The sequence below is a fragment of the Muntiacus reevesi genome, chromosome 9 (genome assembly GCF_963930625.1).
Source record: "Muntiacus reevesi chromosome 9, mMunRee1.1, whole genome shotgun sequence".
Classification (NCBI taxonomy): domain Eukaryota; kingdom Metazoa; phylum Chordata; class Mammalia; order Artiodactyla; family Cervidae; genus Muntiacus; species Muntiacus reevesi.
The window spans coordinates 74,909,686-74,924,131 of NC_089257.1; the positions used below are offsets into that span (position 1 = coordinate 74,909,686).

General features: G+C 36.8%; 1 protein-coding gene across 1 annotated transcript in view; it reads right to left on the bottom strand.

Moving 5' to 3' along the window:
- Positions 1–14,446, bottom strand: part of CWF19L2 (CWF19 like cell cycle control factor 2) — a 152,697-nt gene that overhangs the window by 53,413 nt on the left and 84,838 nt on the right. The window contains exons 11-12 of the mRNA XM_065945197.1: positions 5,585–5,689; positions 3,525–3,662 (exon numbers count right to left, since the gene is read on the bottom strand). Coding sequence (XP_065801269.1) covers positions 3,525–3,662; positions 5,585–5,689 — 243 coding nt within the window. The remainder of the gene's footprint in view (positions 1–3,524; positions 3,663–5,584; positions 5,690–14,446) is intronic.

The window sequence follows — 14,446 nt, forward strand, 5'->3', positions numbered from 1 at the left end:
TGCAAGTTCCCCCATTCCTGGGCGCGCGGGGCCAGTCCCCTCCCCCGCCCGCCGCCGGCGCGCACGGCACCCCGTTTCTGAGCGCACCGGGTCAGCCCCCTACCCACGGGGCGCGTGCCCCTCCCCCTTTCCTGCGTGGCGCGAGACCCAGGTTCCTGCGCCTGCAGGGCCAGCTCTCCCCCCGGCACGCGCGGCGGGAGAAAAAAAAAAAATGCCAGGGGAATCCAGTCATTGAGGGCCCCCTCAAAATTTTGTGAATTTTACCTCTTGGAGCTCTACCAGGTCCTCAGAGTAAAGATCAGAGAAAAATCCTCTATGACTTTCAAGAGTGGAAGGGAAAAGGAAACACTCTGAAATATACCAGGGCATTCTTTTCTTCTTAACAAGGCCAGCCCTTCAGCAGAAATTACCAGAGTTTAATCTGCTGGAGTGTTAGCAGAGCCTAATCTACCTGAAAGAAGGGAAACATTCAAATCCAGCCCCTCCTAGCCACTCTATTCCAACTAAGCGGAGAAAAACCTGTGAAGTACTGGTGAAATCCACAGTCCAGCAGCACAGGCTCACGAAAAACAGATGGGTAATGTAAGCAAATGTAAGCAGATGCAAGAGATACAGGACATGCATGTTTGATCCCTGGGCCAGGAAGACTCTTGCCTGAAAAATTCTATGGAGAGAGGACACTGGCGGGTTGCTGTCCAAAGTGCTGGACATGACTGAGTGACTAAGCACAAGTACAACGTAAGCAAAGTTACGGAAATTCTAAGAAAGAACAAAAAGAAAGAAAAGAAAAAACACTAGATGCTAGAGATCAAAAACACCATAACTGAAATGACAAATGCCTTTGATGCATCTATTAATAATTGGACAAGGCTAAGGAAAAAAAATCTCTGAGCTTGAGGATATAACAGAAACTTTTGACAATTAAAAAACAGAGAGAACAAAGACAAAAAAAAAAAAAAAGAGAGAGAGAGAATATATAAGATCTATGTGAAAGTGAAAGTCGCTCAGTCGTGTCCAGCTCTTTGCGATCCCATGGACTATACAGACCACAGAATTCTCCAGGTCAGAATACTGGAGTGAGTAGCCTTTCCCTTCTCCAGGGGATCTTCCCAACCAGGGGTCAAACCCAGGTCTCCCACATTGCAGGCAGATTCTTTACCAGCTGAGCCACAAGGGAAGCCCCGGGACAACAATAAAACACAAAATGAGGCCATGAGGTCCTACTAGAAACCTTCAAATGGTTTCTCATCATTTGAAACAAACAAGGGCTTCCCTGGCAGCTCAGTGGTAACGATCTGCCTGACAGTGCAGGAGACACGGGTTCGGTCCTGCATGCCATGACACATAAGTCTGTGTGCCACAACTATTGGGTCCGTGCTCTGAAGCCCAAGGGGCACACCACAGAGCCTACGCACCCTAGGGCCCATGCTCTGCAACAAAGGAAACCCGCATACCGCCGCTAGACAGCAGCTCTCACTTCCCACAACTAGAGAAAGGCCTGCGGAGATCAAACAGCCAGCACGGCCAAAAGGAAAAAGAAGACTAAGAAAGGTGACCTGTGACAGCATAGGTGTAAGGCAGAATGGGAAAGCAGCTTTTATAAATAAATAAGTAAAACAAAAGCAAAGGCTCTCACACCACAGCCTCCAAGACCTGACATGGTCTGACCATTTCCTCTTCTACACATCTTTTCATTTCTGCCTCTATCCACAGTCACGTGTCAGCTTGCTGTCTTCTAAGGCTTGTAGTGTTTGTCTTTTCTTCAGATCCTCTGCATTTGTTTCTGCTGCAAGGTCTTCCCCCAGATTTTTATACAGACTACTCCCCTTCACTTTGTTCAGAAGTCTGCTGAAACATCACCTTCACAGACAGGTCTTCCTTCTATATTCTACTGAAAACACCACCCTATATCTTTTTATGTTGTTTTACTCTCTACAAAAATATTTTCTATTTTGTGACACAGTATTTATGCTATATACTTTTTTAATGTTATGTAATTTTTATATCATGCATTTATTCATTTTCTATCTCATCCACTAGAAATATAAGCTCCTTGGGGTTGGGGAACTTTATTACTTCACTATACCCAGCACCTGAAATGGTATTCAGCACAAATTAGGTACCCAAATAAATACCTTTTTAATTAATAAGTGATTTATTTTTAACTAAAAATTCTAAAAAGGTTTTATTTTCTGTATAAATGTGAATGGATTATGATAAAATTACTAAAACTATATTTCATTCACACTTCTAAATTTCTGAGAAGGAAACTTTCATAAAAATATGTCCTTCTTTCTGCAGTGAATTTCCAGACCCTAGAAGATTTCTAGTATTTCCCCCAAAATAAAGAGAAGAAAAATTAACCTAATAGGCTAAAGTTAAGATCCCATACAATTCTTGGTGATAAGAATGAACATTTCTACTTAAATCAAAGTATCTTTTACTCCCTCTGACACACATATATACACACTGATACCTTGATTACCTTTGTTCTAGCTTTCATTAAGTTAATTTTTTCTACCAGGCAAAGTATTCATAAAGCTAAAAAGAAAAGTCTAATAAGGTATACCGTAAAAAGTCTCCCTCCTACCCCTCACATACCTAGGTTCAAATTCCCATCACCAATAGCATCATAAGCAAGGATGGCAATTTGTTCAATTAAGTGCCAGACAGTAAATATTTTCAGTCTTGTGGGCTATGAAGTCTCTGTCTCAACTATTCAGCTCAGCTGTTATAAAGTGAAAACAGCCTTAGACTACACATAAAGTGAAAACAACCTTAGATTACATGTAAATGAAGCAGCTATAAAATGAAAATAGCCTCAGACTACATGGAAATAAAATGAACATAGCTGTGTCCCAATAAAACTTCACTTGTAAATACAGTGAGAGAAATTTTCCCAGTGGGGTCAAACCCTAACTTAAATGTCTCTTTGATAACAAATGTTAATGGCAGTGTTTGAAAGGAAATGGAATGAAGAGTGTGCAACAAAGATTAATATTTGAAATTTAAAAATTCATCCTACTATCCATGAAACATTGATATACTTTTAAAAAGAATATAAAATTTTCATATGAATACACTTAAGGTTATCCCAAGATGCCCTCTTTATAATATTTTTTATAATATATATTACTTCAAATATACACCTGTGGCATAATTATGAAGAACTGATGAAACATCAAGACAAAACAGACTGGTAATCTAATTAGCAGCACACTGTGAACATTAAAAGTCTTGCCCCAAATGTTCTCTTAAATGGTAGATCAAATATATAATTAACATTTTTATAGAATACATTATAAAATTAACCCAGAATTCTTATTTTAAAAAAAACTAAATCCCAAAAGTATACTGCCCAATCACATCAATTCTAAAATGCAGGTTTCTAATATGTCTTAAAAAGGATTTAATTTAATAAGACAAAGTTTAGAGAGAACCAGCTGTCTCTGAAAAGTACATCATTGTAGACTGAGTAGACTGAATTTCTCAAAATTCAAAGGTATCCCAGCAATATATCTTACCTTTGATGTCATTCTCATAAAAAGTTTGTTCTGATTTTCTGCTGTTCCCATCTTTTCATTCTTGACTAAATCATTTAGGCTTAAGTTATCATCATCATGAAAGTATCTGACCCTTTCTTTTTCCTCATGAGTTGAAACCTATGACAAAATGAACACTGTAAGTTTAGTGAAAACACGAGTCTGAAGTATTTTAATGTACTATCCATAAATCTGACATTAAAAGCAAAAATCCCTATATATATATATATATCATAATCTTTCCTTCCAGTTTCTTTCTATTCTGTCTGCATACATGTGGAGGAATTTCCATTAGAATAACACTCCTTGTCTCTTCTGTAGCATTACCTTCCTCTTCCCAAGAGATAGAAGTATGATAGCATCTGATTTCTGATTTTTAGGCAAAAGGCAGAATTGCTTTATGCTTTCTCTCCCCTCCTTGTAGTAAAAAATCCACATCATTGTAGAGTTAAGTCAGGAGTTATTCAGAAATCGAGAAAGTATATCAAGAACAAAAGTGAAGTTTAAGCAAATCTACTTCAAACAGCTGTATCAGAAGCAAAGTTGACATTCTGACTCTCATCTAAACAATTCCAGGTTTCCCTTTCAGTTGGTTCCATACCTATCAGTGGAAAAGAAAAGTGCTATCTATTACCCATCAAATCAAATCTCCTCAACACTGTTCTCAAATTCCCTTATCCAAATAAATCCTGCTGTTCAGCTTCTTTGGAACCATCCTCTTTTTATTTTATGCCCATGTCACTACTCTCACCTCCACAAGCTTGTATCTCACATTCTATGACTTCAATCATTCCTTGGAAGAAAATCTCTTTCTGGTCCTCTTGTCCTTTCATTACACTCAAAAAGCAAACCTCAGTGCCGAATGAATGTGTCTACCTCTCTACTCCTGTACCTAGATTACTCAGTAGTGAGCAATTCAAGAACACTACTGAATGCCATCTGGCATCTATGAACCCCAAGCCAGTTCTGTCATCTCATACAATTCAAACCTTTACTATTTTCCTATGACATCTTTCTTGCAAAACCCGAATACCTCCCATTTCATCAGAAGATGTATCTATCCCATTTCTATTTGCACTCAACAGGCAGATCATAAACATTTGACAGAAAGATTTAAATGACTCTTCTGTGTACTCAATTACTGCTTGTAAGATCTTTCAAATTTAAAACAAAAAATCTAACTTGAGAAAACTGAATATGTTGTTCTTGCCATTTTAAGAGCCTCAAGGCAGTGGTATAAATTAACTGCTACAGCTAGAAGACAGAAAACAAAATTAGGTTTATAAGGATCAAACACACATAAGAGATCTATGGGACCAAGGTTGTCCCTAAGAGCTATGATGAGTATGTAAAAAGAAGCTAGAAACAATGTCAAAGAAATAAACATTAAAATTAAGACTTCCTTAAAAATTCAATGTTCACAACTGTTGTTGAATTAGATTATATTTTGTAAAAGGCAAAGGGATATAATTAGAAGTAACATCACTATTTACTACCTTCTAATGTTTGCATTGGGCTTCCCTGGTGGCTCAGGGGTAAAGAATCCACCTGCCAATGTAGGAGATGTGGGTTTGATTGCTGGGGGGAAGATCCCCTGAAAAAGAAAACAGCACCCCACTCCAATATTCTTGCCTGGGAAATGCTATGGACAGAGGAGCCTGGCAGGCTACAGTACATGAGGTTGCAAAGAGGCATATACTACTGGGCGAAGAAAGACCACCAGCATTTGCATTATTGAACTACATGTCTAAAAATATTTCAAAGTACAGCTGACCCTTGAACAACGCAAAGGTTAGGGGCAGTGAATTCCTCTTTCTCCCTTTGTATCAGACGATAGTTGATCCTTTAACTATACTCCACATCCACAGCTTCAAACCACCACAGATACGTAGTACTACAGTATGTAATTAATTGAAAAAGTTGTGGTATAAGTGAACCTGAGCAATTCAAACTCACGTAGTTAAAGGATTAACTGTAAATCTGATACAAAGGGGAAAAAAGGAATTCTAAATTAATAAACAAAAGATACATGTTAAACATACAATCTGTCTTTTCCTTCTTCCTTCTTGTTTTCCCGATGTGTTTACAGGCCAGACTCTTCCAGAATGATCTGTTCTGACAAGGATCACTTCTTCCTGATCTTCATCCTATATAAAGTTTTAGAGGTAAAAACTGAAATTACTGAGAAAAATACTGAATGCTTACATTTAATAGCCAAAAAAGCATAAAATGATTTTATTTTCACATAATATTATGGATTATCTGAAGCATCCTGAACTTTCATTATCTACTATAATGTAAAGTGACCATAATCTTTTCAGGGAAAAGGTGGGAAAATACACCCAAAGTTTACTTAACTTTTAAAAATAATCACAGAAGCAAACTTCAAATAAAGTTTTCATTTAGATAACATAAAAGATGACAAAACACCAATGGTTTAAACAGGCACTGTGGGAGAGTGCCCATTTCCTACAGAGCAGATGTTATATTTAACAAATGTTTCTTCAATTTAAAAATCCTGGCTTGTCAACAACAGAGCAGAGTAGAAAGAAGTGGGCTTGACCCTTATTACAGAAATTTTGAGATCACTAGTAACTGCTGAAGAACTATTGACCAAAAAAATGCTGAAACCTACCAAAAGAGATACCCTAAACCCAAAGACAAAGAAGCTATAATGAGATGGAATGAGGGGCGCAAAAGCAATAAAATCAAATCCCACACCCGCTGGGGGGGCCAACCCAAAAAGTGGAAAAAAATTATACTACTGAAGTTCTCTAATAGGAATGAAAGTCCTGAGTTATTAATCAGTCTTCCCAGCCTGCAGGTCTGGCAATGGGAGGAGGAGACCTCAAGAAATTTTGCTTTGAAGGCAAACCTTCAGTGATTTAACAGTCCTGGGGGAAACAGAAATTTCACTCTTAAAAGAGAGCACTCAGGGTCTCATGCATACCAGGACACAGGAGAAGAAATAGTGACCTCTTAAGAGACTGGGCCAGATGTCCCTGTTAGTATTAGATGGTCTCCCAGGGATAGGGGTTGGAGGGGTGGAAGTTATGACTCAGATTTTCAACAACATGAGGCTCTAATACTTTGGCCACCTGATGCAAAGAGTTGACTCATTGGAAAAGACTCTGATGCTGGGAAAGATTGAAGGTAAAAAAGGAAGGGGGTGGCTGAGGATGAGGTTGTTAGACAGCATCACCAACTCAATGAAAAAGAACTTGAGCAAACTCTGGGAGATGGTGGAGGACAGAGGTCCCTGGCATGCTACACTGTCCATGGGGCTGCAAGAGTCAGACACAACTTAGTAAAAACAAGTGATAAAACTTAGTGAAAAAGAATAATAACAGGAAACATGTATCAATAATTATCTTAAATGTTAATGGGATAAATACTCCAACCAAAACAAAGACTGGTTGAATGGATGTTAAAAAACAGATCAGTATATATGCTGTCTGCAAAGACCTACTTCAGATCTAGGAACATATACAAGTTGAAAGCAAGAAGATGGAAACAGGTAGTCCATGCAAATGGAAATCAAAAGAAAGCTGGAGTAGCAATATTCGTATCAGACAAAACAGACTTTAAATTACAGACTGTTATAAGAGGCAAGAAAGGACACTACATAATGATCAATCCAAGAAGACATAAAAATTATAGATATACATGTACCTAATGTAGGAGCACCCCAATAATACAAATACTAACAGTCATAAAAGGAGAAATCGACAAAACAACAATACTAGGAAACTTTAACTCTTTCCTCAATTAACAGATCATCCAGACAGAAGATCAAAAGGAAATACAAGCCTTAAATCACAGATTACACTGCATAGACTTAACTGGTATTTGCAGAGAATTGCATCCAAAAGCAGTAGAATATATTTTCTTCTCAATTGCATAAGAACATGCCCCAGAAGAGATCATATCATGGATCACAAATCAAGCCTCAGTAAACTTAACAAAACTAAAATTGTACTGAGCATCTTTTCTTACCACAACACCATGAGATTGGACATTAACACAAGAAAATAAAAATCTAAAAAACACAAGTACATGGAGACTAAACAATATGTTGCTAAACAACCAACGGATCAATGAAGAAATCAAACAGGAAATCAAAAATTTCTATAGACAAAGGAAATGAAGCCCAACCATCCAAAACCTTTGGGAAATGAAAAAGAAGTTCTAAGAGACAAGTTTAAGATAATACAATCTTACGTCCGGAAAAAAGAAAAAACACAAATAAACAACCTAACTTTACAATGAAAACAACCAGAAAAAGAGGAACAAAGAAACCTCAAATTTAGTAGAAGGAAAGAAATCATAAAGATCAGGACAGAAATTAAATAAAAATTTTTTAAAATTGAGTGATCAATAAAACTAAAATCTGGTTCTTTGAAAACAAAATTGATAAATCTTTAGCAAGATGCATCCAGAAAAAGAGGGAGTGGGTTCAAATCAATAAAACTAAAAATAAAAAAGAAGTAACAATGGACCACAAAAATTAAGTCTCGTAAGAGACTGCCTCAAGCAACTAGATGCCAATAATATGGACAAGCTAGAAGAAATGAAGACATCCTTAGAAAGGTACAATCTCCCAAGAATCTTCTTCCATTGTAGAAATGGAAATATGAACAGACTAATTACAAGTAATGAATTGAAATTATGATTAAAAATCTTCCAACAAACAAAACCCAAGCAACAATTGGCTTCATAGACAAATTCTACCAAACATTTAGAGAAGAGTTAATATCTACATTTAGAAAAAAGCTAACATCTATTCTTCTAAAACTATTTCGAAAAACTGCAAAGGAACAGTCCCAAAGTCATTCTATGATGCCACCACAACCATAATGCCAAAATGAGACACAGGTGACTACAAAAAAAGAGAAAATTATAGGCCAATATCACTGATGAACACAGACACAAAAATCCTCAACAAAATACTAGCAAGCTGAACCCAACAAAATATTGAAAGGGTCATACAGCATAACCAAGTGGGATTTCTCCCAGGGATGCAAATAATTTTCATATTTTCAAATTAATCAGTGATATATCAACAAACTTAAGAATAAAAACCATACAGACAAATCAACAGGTACAGAAAAAGCTTTTGACAAAGTTCAACACCCATTTATGATTAAAAAAAAAAAAAGAAAACCTTCCAGAAAGTGGGCATATATGAAACAAATCTCAACATAATAAAAGCCAATTATGACAAACCTACAGCCGACATCATACTTATGGGTGCAAAGCTGAAAGCATTTCCTCTAAGATGAATAACAAGATAAGAATGTCCACTTTCACCACTTTCATTCAACACAGTTTTGGAAATCCAAGGCACCACAACTTAAGAAGAAAAAGAAATCAAAGAAATCCAGATTGGAAAAGAAGAAATTAAACTGACACTGTCTGCAGGTGACATGATACTATACATAGAAAATCTTAAAGATGCTACCAGAGAACTTCTAGATTTCATCAATGATTGGTAAAGTTACAGTATACAAAATTAAAACATAGAAATTTGTTATACATCTACACATTAAAAAAAAAAGGCCAGAAAGAGAAATTAAAGAAACAATCCCACTTATCAACCCATGAAAAAGAAACAAACATGTAGGAATAAAGCAACTTAAGGAGACAATAGACGTAAATTTCAAAAACAAGACAGTGATGAAAGAAATCAAAGATTATACAAACAGATGAGAAGATATACCACATTCTTGGTTTGAAAGAACCAATACTGTCAAAATGACAATACTGCATAAGTCAATCTATAAAGAATGAATGCAATTCCTACCAAATTACCAATGGCTTTTTTTTTTTAGAACAAAACGAAAAGAAAATTATTTGTATGGAAACACGAAAGACCTTGAAAAGCAAAATGAATCTTGAGAAAGAAAAATGGTGCTAGAGGAATCAGAATCCCTGACTTCAGACTATACCACAAAGCTACAGACATCAAAACAGTACGGTACCGGCATGAAAACAGAAATATAGATCAATGGAACAGGATAAAAAAACCCACAAATAAACCCACACAGTCAGTTCAGTTCAGTTCAATCACTCAGTCATGTCCAACTCTTTGCAACCCCATGAACCGCAGCACGCCAGGCGTCCCTGTCCATCACAAACTCCCGGAGTTTACTCAAACTCATGCCCATAGAGTCAGAGATGGCATGCAGCCATCTCATCCTCTGTCGTCCCCTTCTCCTCCTGCCCCCAGTCCCTCCCAGCATTCCAATGAGCCAGCTCTTCGCGTGAGATGGCCAAAGTATTGGAGTTTCAGCTTCAGCATCAAAAAACCCATACACCTATGGTCAATTAATCTATTACAACGGGGGTAAGACTATATAAGGGAAGGAAGATGCTCTCTTCAAAAAGTGTTCCCAAGAAAACAGAACAGCTATATGTAAAACAAGGAAACTGGAACATTCCTTACCACCATACACAAAAATAAACTCAACACAACTGAAAACATAAATGTAAGACCAGATTCTACAAAAACACTTAGAGGAAACTACAGGCAGAACACTCTTTAAAGTAAATCACAGTACTATCTTCTTGAGGCTGTCTCCCAGAGTAATATGACAAGACAACCAATAGAATGGGAGAAAATATTTGCAAACAATGAAACCAGTAAGGGATTAATCTCCAAAATTTACAAACAGCTCATGTGGCTCAATATTAAAACAAACACACACACACACAATCAATATAGGGTAGATGACTTAAAGAGACATTTCCCCAAAGAAGACATATAGATGGTAAAGAGGCACGTTCGAAAAGATGCTGAACACAGCTAATTACTAGAGAAATGCAAATCAAAACTACAATGAGATGTCACCTCACACCAGTTAAAATAGTCGTTGTCAAAAAATTTACAAATAGTAAAAGCTGGAGAGAGTGCAGGCACTGTTGGTGGCAATGTAAATTGATATAGCCACTATGAAGAAACGTATGGAGATTCCTCTAAAAACTAAAAACAGAACCACCATATGAGCCGGCAATCCCACTACTGGGCATATACCCTGAGAAAACCACAATTCAAAAAGACACATGCACCCTAATATACACTGCACCACTATTTACAACAGCAAGGACATGGAAGTAACCTAAATGTCCAACAACAAAAACATAGATAAGACCATATGATACACCCAGAGAGTAGAGTATCACTTAGCAATTTTAAAAAAATGCAATCTGCAGCAAAACAGATAGACCTAGAGGATGTCATACTGAGTGAAACAAGTTAGACACTGAAAGAACAATACATGTTTATATGTGGAATCCTAAAAAAAAAAAAGGGGGGGGGGCATCAACGAATTTATTTACAAAACAGGAACAGATTCACAGACTTAGAGAACAAGCTTATGGTTACCTGTAGGGAAGGGTAGGTGGAAGGGGTAGACTGGGAGCTTGGGACTGACATATATGCATTACTTTTAAAACAGATAACCAACAAGGAACTACTGTATAGCACAGAGAACTCTGCTAAACATCATCTAATAAAGTAAACCAGAAAAGAATTTCAAAAAGAATTGACACGTGTTATGGATAAACTGAATCAGTCTGCTGTACACTAGAAACTAACAACATTGTGAATCAACTTTGCTACAATAAAAAATTTTAAAAAAAAAGAATGCCAATTCTATCATAGCAGAAGGAGACTGCAATTCCACATCATGTCCCCTTCAAACCATAACTGAAGTATACTGACAAAGACTGTATAGGTTTAAGGTACAAAAAAAGAATAAAGACCCTACCAAACCTTGAAAGCAATTAAACGACAGAATGAACTTGCTGAATTATCTACCACAACGGTATTCCACGTAACTTCTATTCTTTCAATTAACAGCCCTCAAATGATTCTTTTCACTTCTACTCTTCCAAAGAAGTTATTCCCATGAACTTTTATTAAATATACACCAAACTGCATTCTATGATAAAAACAGAATTTTACTGAAAAGGTCCTAATAAAAAAATGACATAAAGTATACAAGCTAACAACTTCATTAAAAATCAATTCAAAACAAGACTAAGCAAATTATTTGCGTTTTGGTCTATCTCTCCAAGGAGAATTAATTATTAAAGAAAACTATTTCAATTTCAGTTACTAGAGATTTACTTTACCTGTCGAAACAGAAACGGAAAAAAATGCATCCAAATTTTCAATCTGACATGCACACACAGTATTATGTATTTTCACTATTAATCAACTAGTATTAATAGTGTCATATTTTAAAGGATATCTCAGCTTATAGATACTTTCAACCTTGAAGATGAAGGACAAAGATAAAAATCTACTAGAACAACCAAATAAAGAGGAGATAAGAAATTTATATGAAAAAAAAAATTTAGAATAATGAAAGTAAAGATGACACAAGATCCCAAAAAGAGAATAGAGGTGTGGGCCTCACAGCCCTGGGGAGGTGCTGCAGGCTGGTGGGCGGGCTCAGCAGGCGGCGGGATGGCAGAATTTCCACAGGGATAAGTCAACATTGGAAAATCTGAAGAGATGTGAGCAGCAAAAAGAAACTAAACCAGAAGGTTCTGATGCTTGAGAGAGTAACAGTGTGCTCTCTGAGCTGTAACCAAGCTATAACACTGGTCTGCATTTCAAACCTTTGCTGCTGCAAGACAGAACTGAGGAAATTACACACTCCTCCAATGTATCTGGTGCTGTGACTTGGGTGTAATCTGGCTGAAATAACCTCAGCTCAGCCCCTGCAAGGCAGAGACCAAGCACGGCAGAAGCCGTATTGGGCAAAAGCTCATGCTGTGGAAGCCAAACACAAAAGAAACACAGCACAGTGGAACTGGCATGCTGGAAACCAGGAAAACAAAAACAAACTTGGCAGAAAGCTCATGCGGCTCAGTCTCAGATTCCAGAAGACCTCCAGTTAAGAGATCAAGCTCTGAGCCTTTAGCACTAACTCCAAGACCCTGGACTGCCAGAGAACTAACCTAGGAAGTATCAAATAGTTAAGAACTCCCACAAATGAAACCACTTGAATACAAGAACTGGCATCATCCAACCACCAGTAGCGCCCTGTGCAGGATGCCTCATCCAAACAACAAACAAACAAACAAACAAACAAAAACCCAGTCAACAGTAGACAGGATTACCACCTCACTCAGCCTTGCCCATCAGAGGAAAGACCAAAAAAAAATTCGGCACAAATCTCACCCTATATGAAGCTTACACAAACCACTGGACCAACCTTAGGAGGGCAGAAACCAAAAGTAAGAAATAATTCAACCTTGAAGACTGGGAAAAGAAGACCTCAAACACAATAACTTTAAAAAAATAATGAAAAGGCAGAGAAATACTGCACAAATGAAGGAACAAACTAGAAACACAGAAGTTCAAATAAATGAACGGGAAATAAGCAAACTACCTGAAAAAGGATTCAGAATAATGATAGAAAAGATGATCAAAATTCTTGAAAAATGGAAGCAGAAAATGCAAGAATCAATTAACAAAGAACCAGAAGAATTAAAGAATAACCATATAGAGACTAACAACACACATTTACTGAAATTAAAAATACTCTAGAAGGAAATCAAATGCAGAATATCTGAAGCAGAAGAACAAATCAGTGAGCTGGAAGATAAAATCATGGAAATAACTTCTGAAGAGCAGAAAAGGTAAAAAGAATGAAAAGAACTGAGTCTCAGAATTCTCAGAGAATTCTGGGGCAGTATCAAATGCACCAACATTCAAAATATACAGATCTCAGAAGCAGAAGAGAAAAAGAAAGTGTATGAGAAAATTTTTGAAGAGATTATAGTTGAAAATTTCACCAACATGGAAAAGGAAATAGTCAGTCAAGTCCAAGAGACACAAAGAGTCCCATACAGGATAAACCAAAGGAGAAACACGCTAAGACACATACTAATCAAACTAGCAAAGATTAAACACTAAGAAAGAATATTAAAAGCAGCAGTGGAAAAGCAACAAGTAATATACAAGGAAAACCCCATACATTTAGCAGCTGATCTTTCATCAGAAACTCTGCAAGCCAGAAGGAAATGGCAGGATATATGTAAATTACTGAAAGGGAAAAATCTACAACCAAGATTACTGTACCAGAGTAAAACCAAGTATCTCATTCAAAATTGATGGAGAAATCAAAAGCTTTTCAGACAAGCAAAAGAGTTCAGTACCACCAAACCAACTTTACAACAAATGTTAAATGGACTTATATAGTCAAGAAATACAAGAGAAGAAAAAGATCTACAAAATCAACCCCAAACAATGAAGAAAATGGCAACAGGAACATATATATCAATGATTAATTTAAGTGTAAACAGATTAAACGCTCCAACCAAAAGACACAGACTGGCTGGATATATACAAAAACATGACCCATATCTATGCTGGCCAAAAGAAATCCACTTCAGACCTAAAGAGACATAGGGACTGAAACTGAGAGGATGGAAAATACATTCCAGAAATATGGGAAGCAAAAGAAAGCTGGGTTAGCAATCTTCTTATCAGACCAAGCAGACCTTAAAATGAAGAATATTACAAGAGATAAAGAAGGACACTACATAATGATCAAGGGATCAATCCAAGAGGAAGACATAACAATTGTAAATATCTATGCACCCAAGATAGAGTACTTCATACATAAAACAAACACTAACAGACATGAAAGGAGAAATTGACAATAACACAATAATAGCAGGAGATTTTAACACCCCACTCAAAACAATGGACAGTTCATCAAAACAAAATTAATAAGGAAATACAAGTCTTAACTGATGCATTAGATGAGATGGATCTCATTGATATCTTCAAGACATTCCATCCAAATGCAGAAGAATACACCTTCTTCTCAAGTGCACATGGAACATTCTCCAGGATAGATCACATCTTGGGTCACAAATCAAAC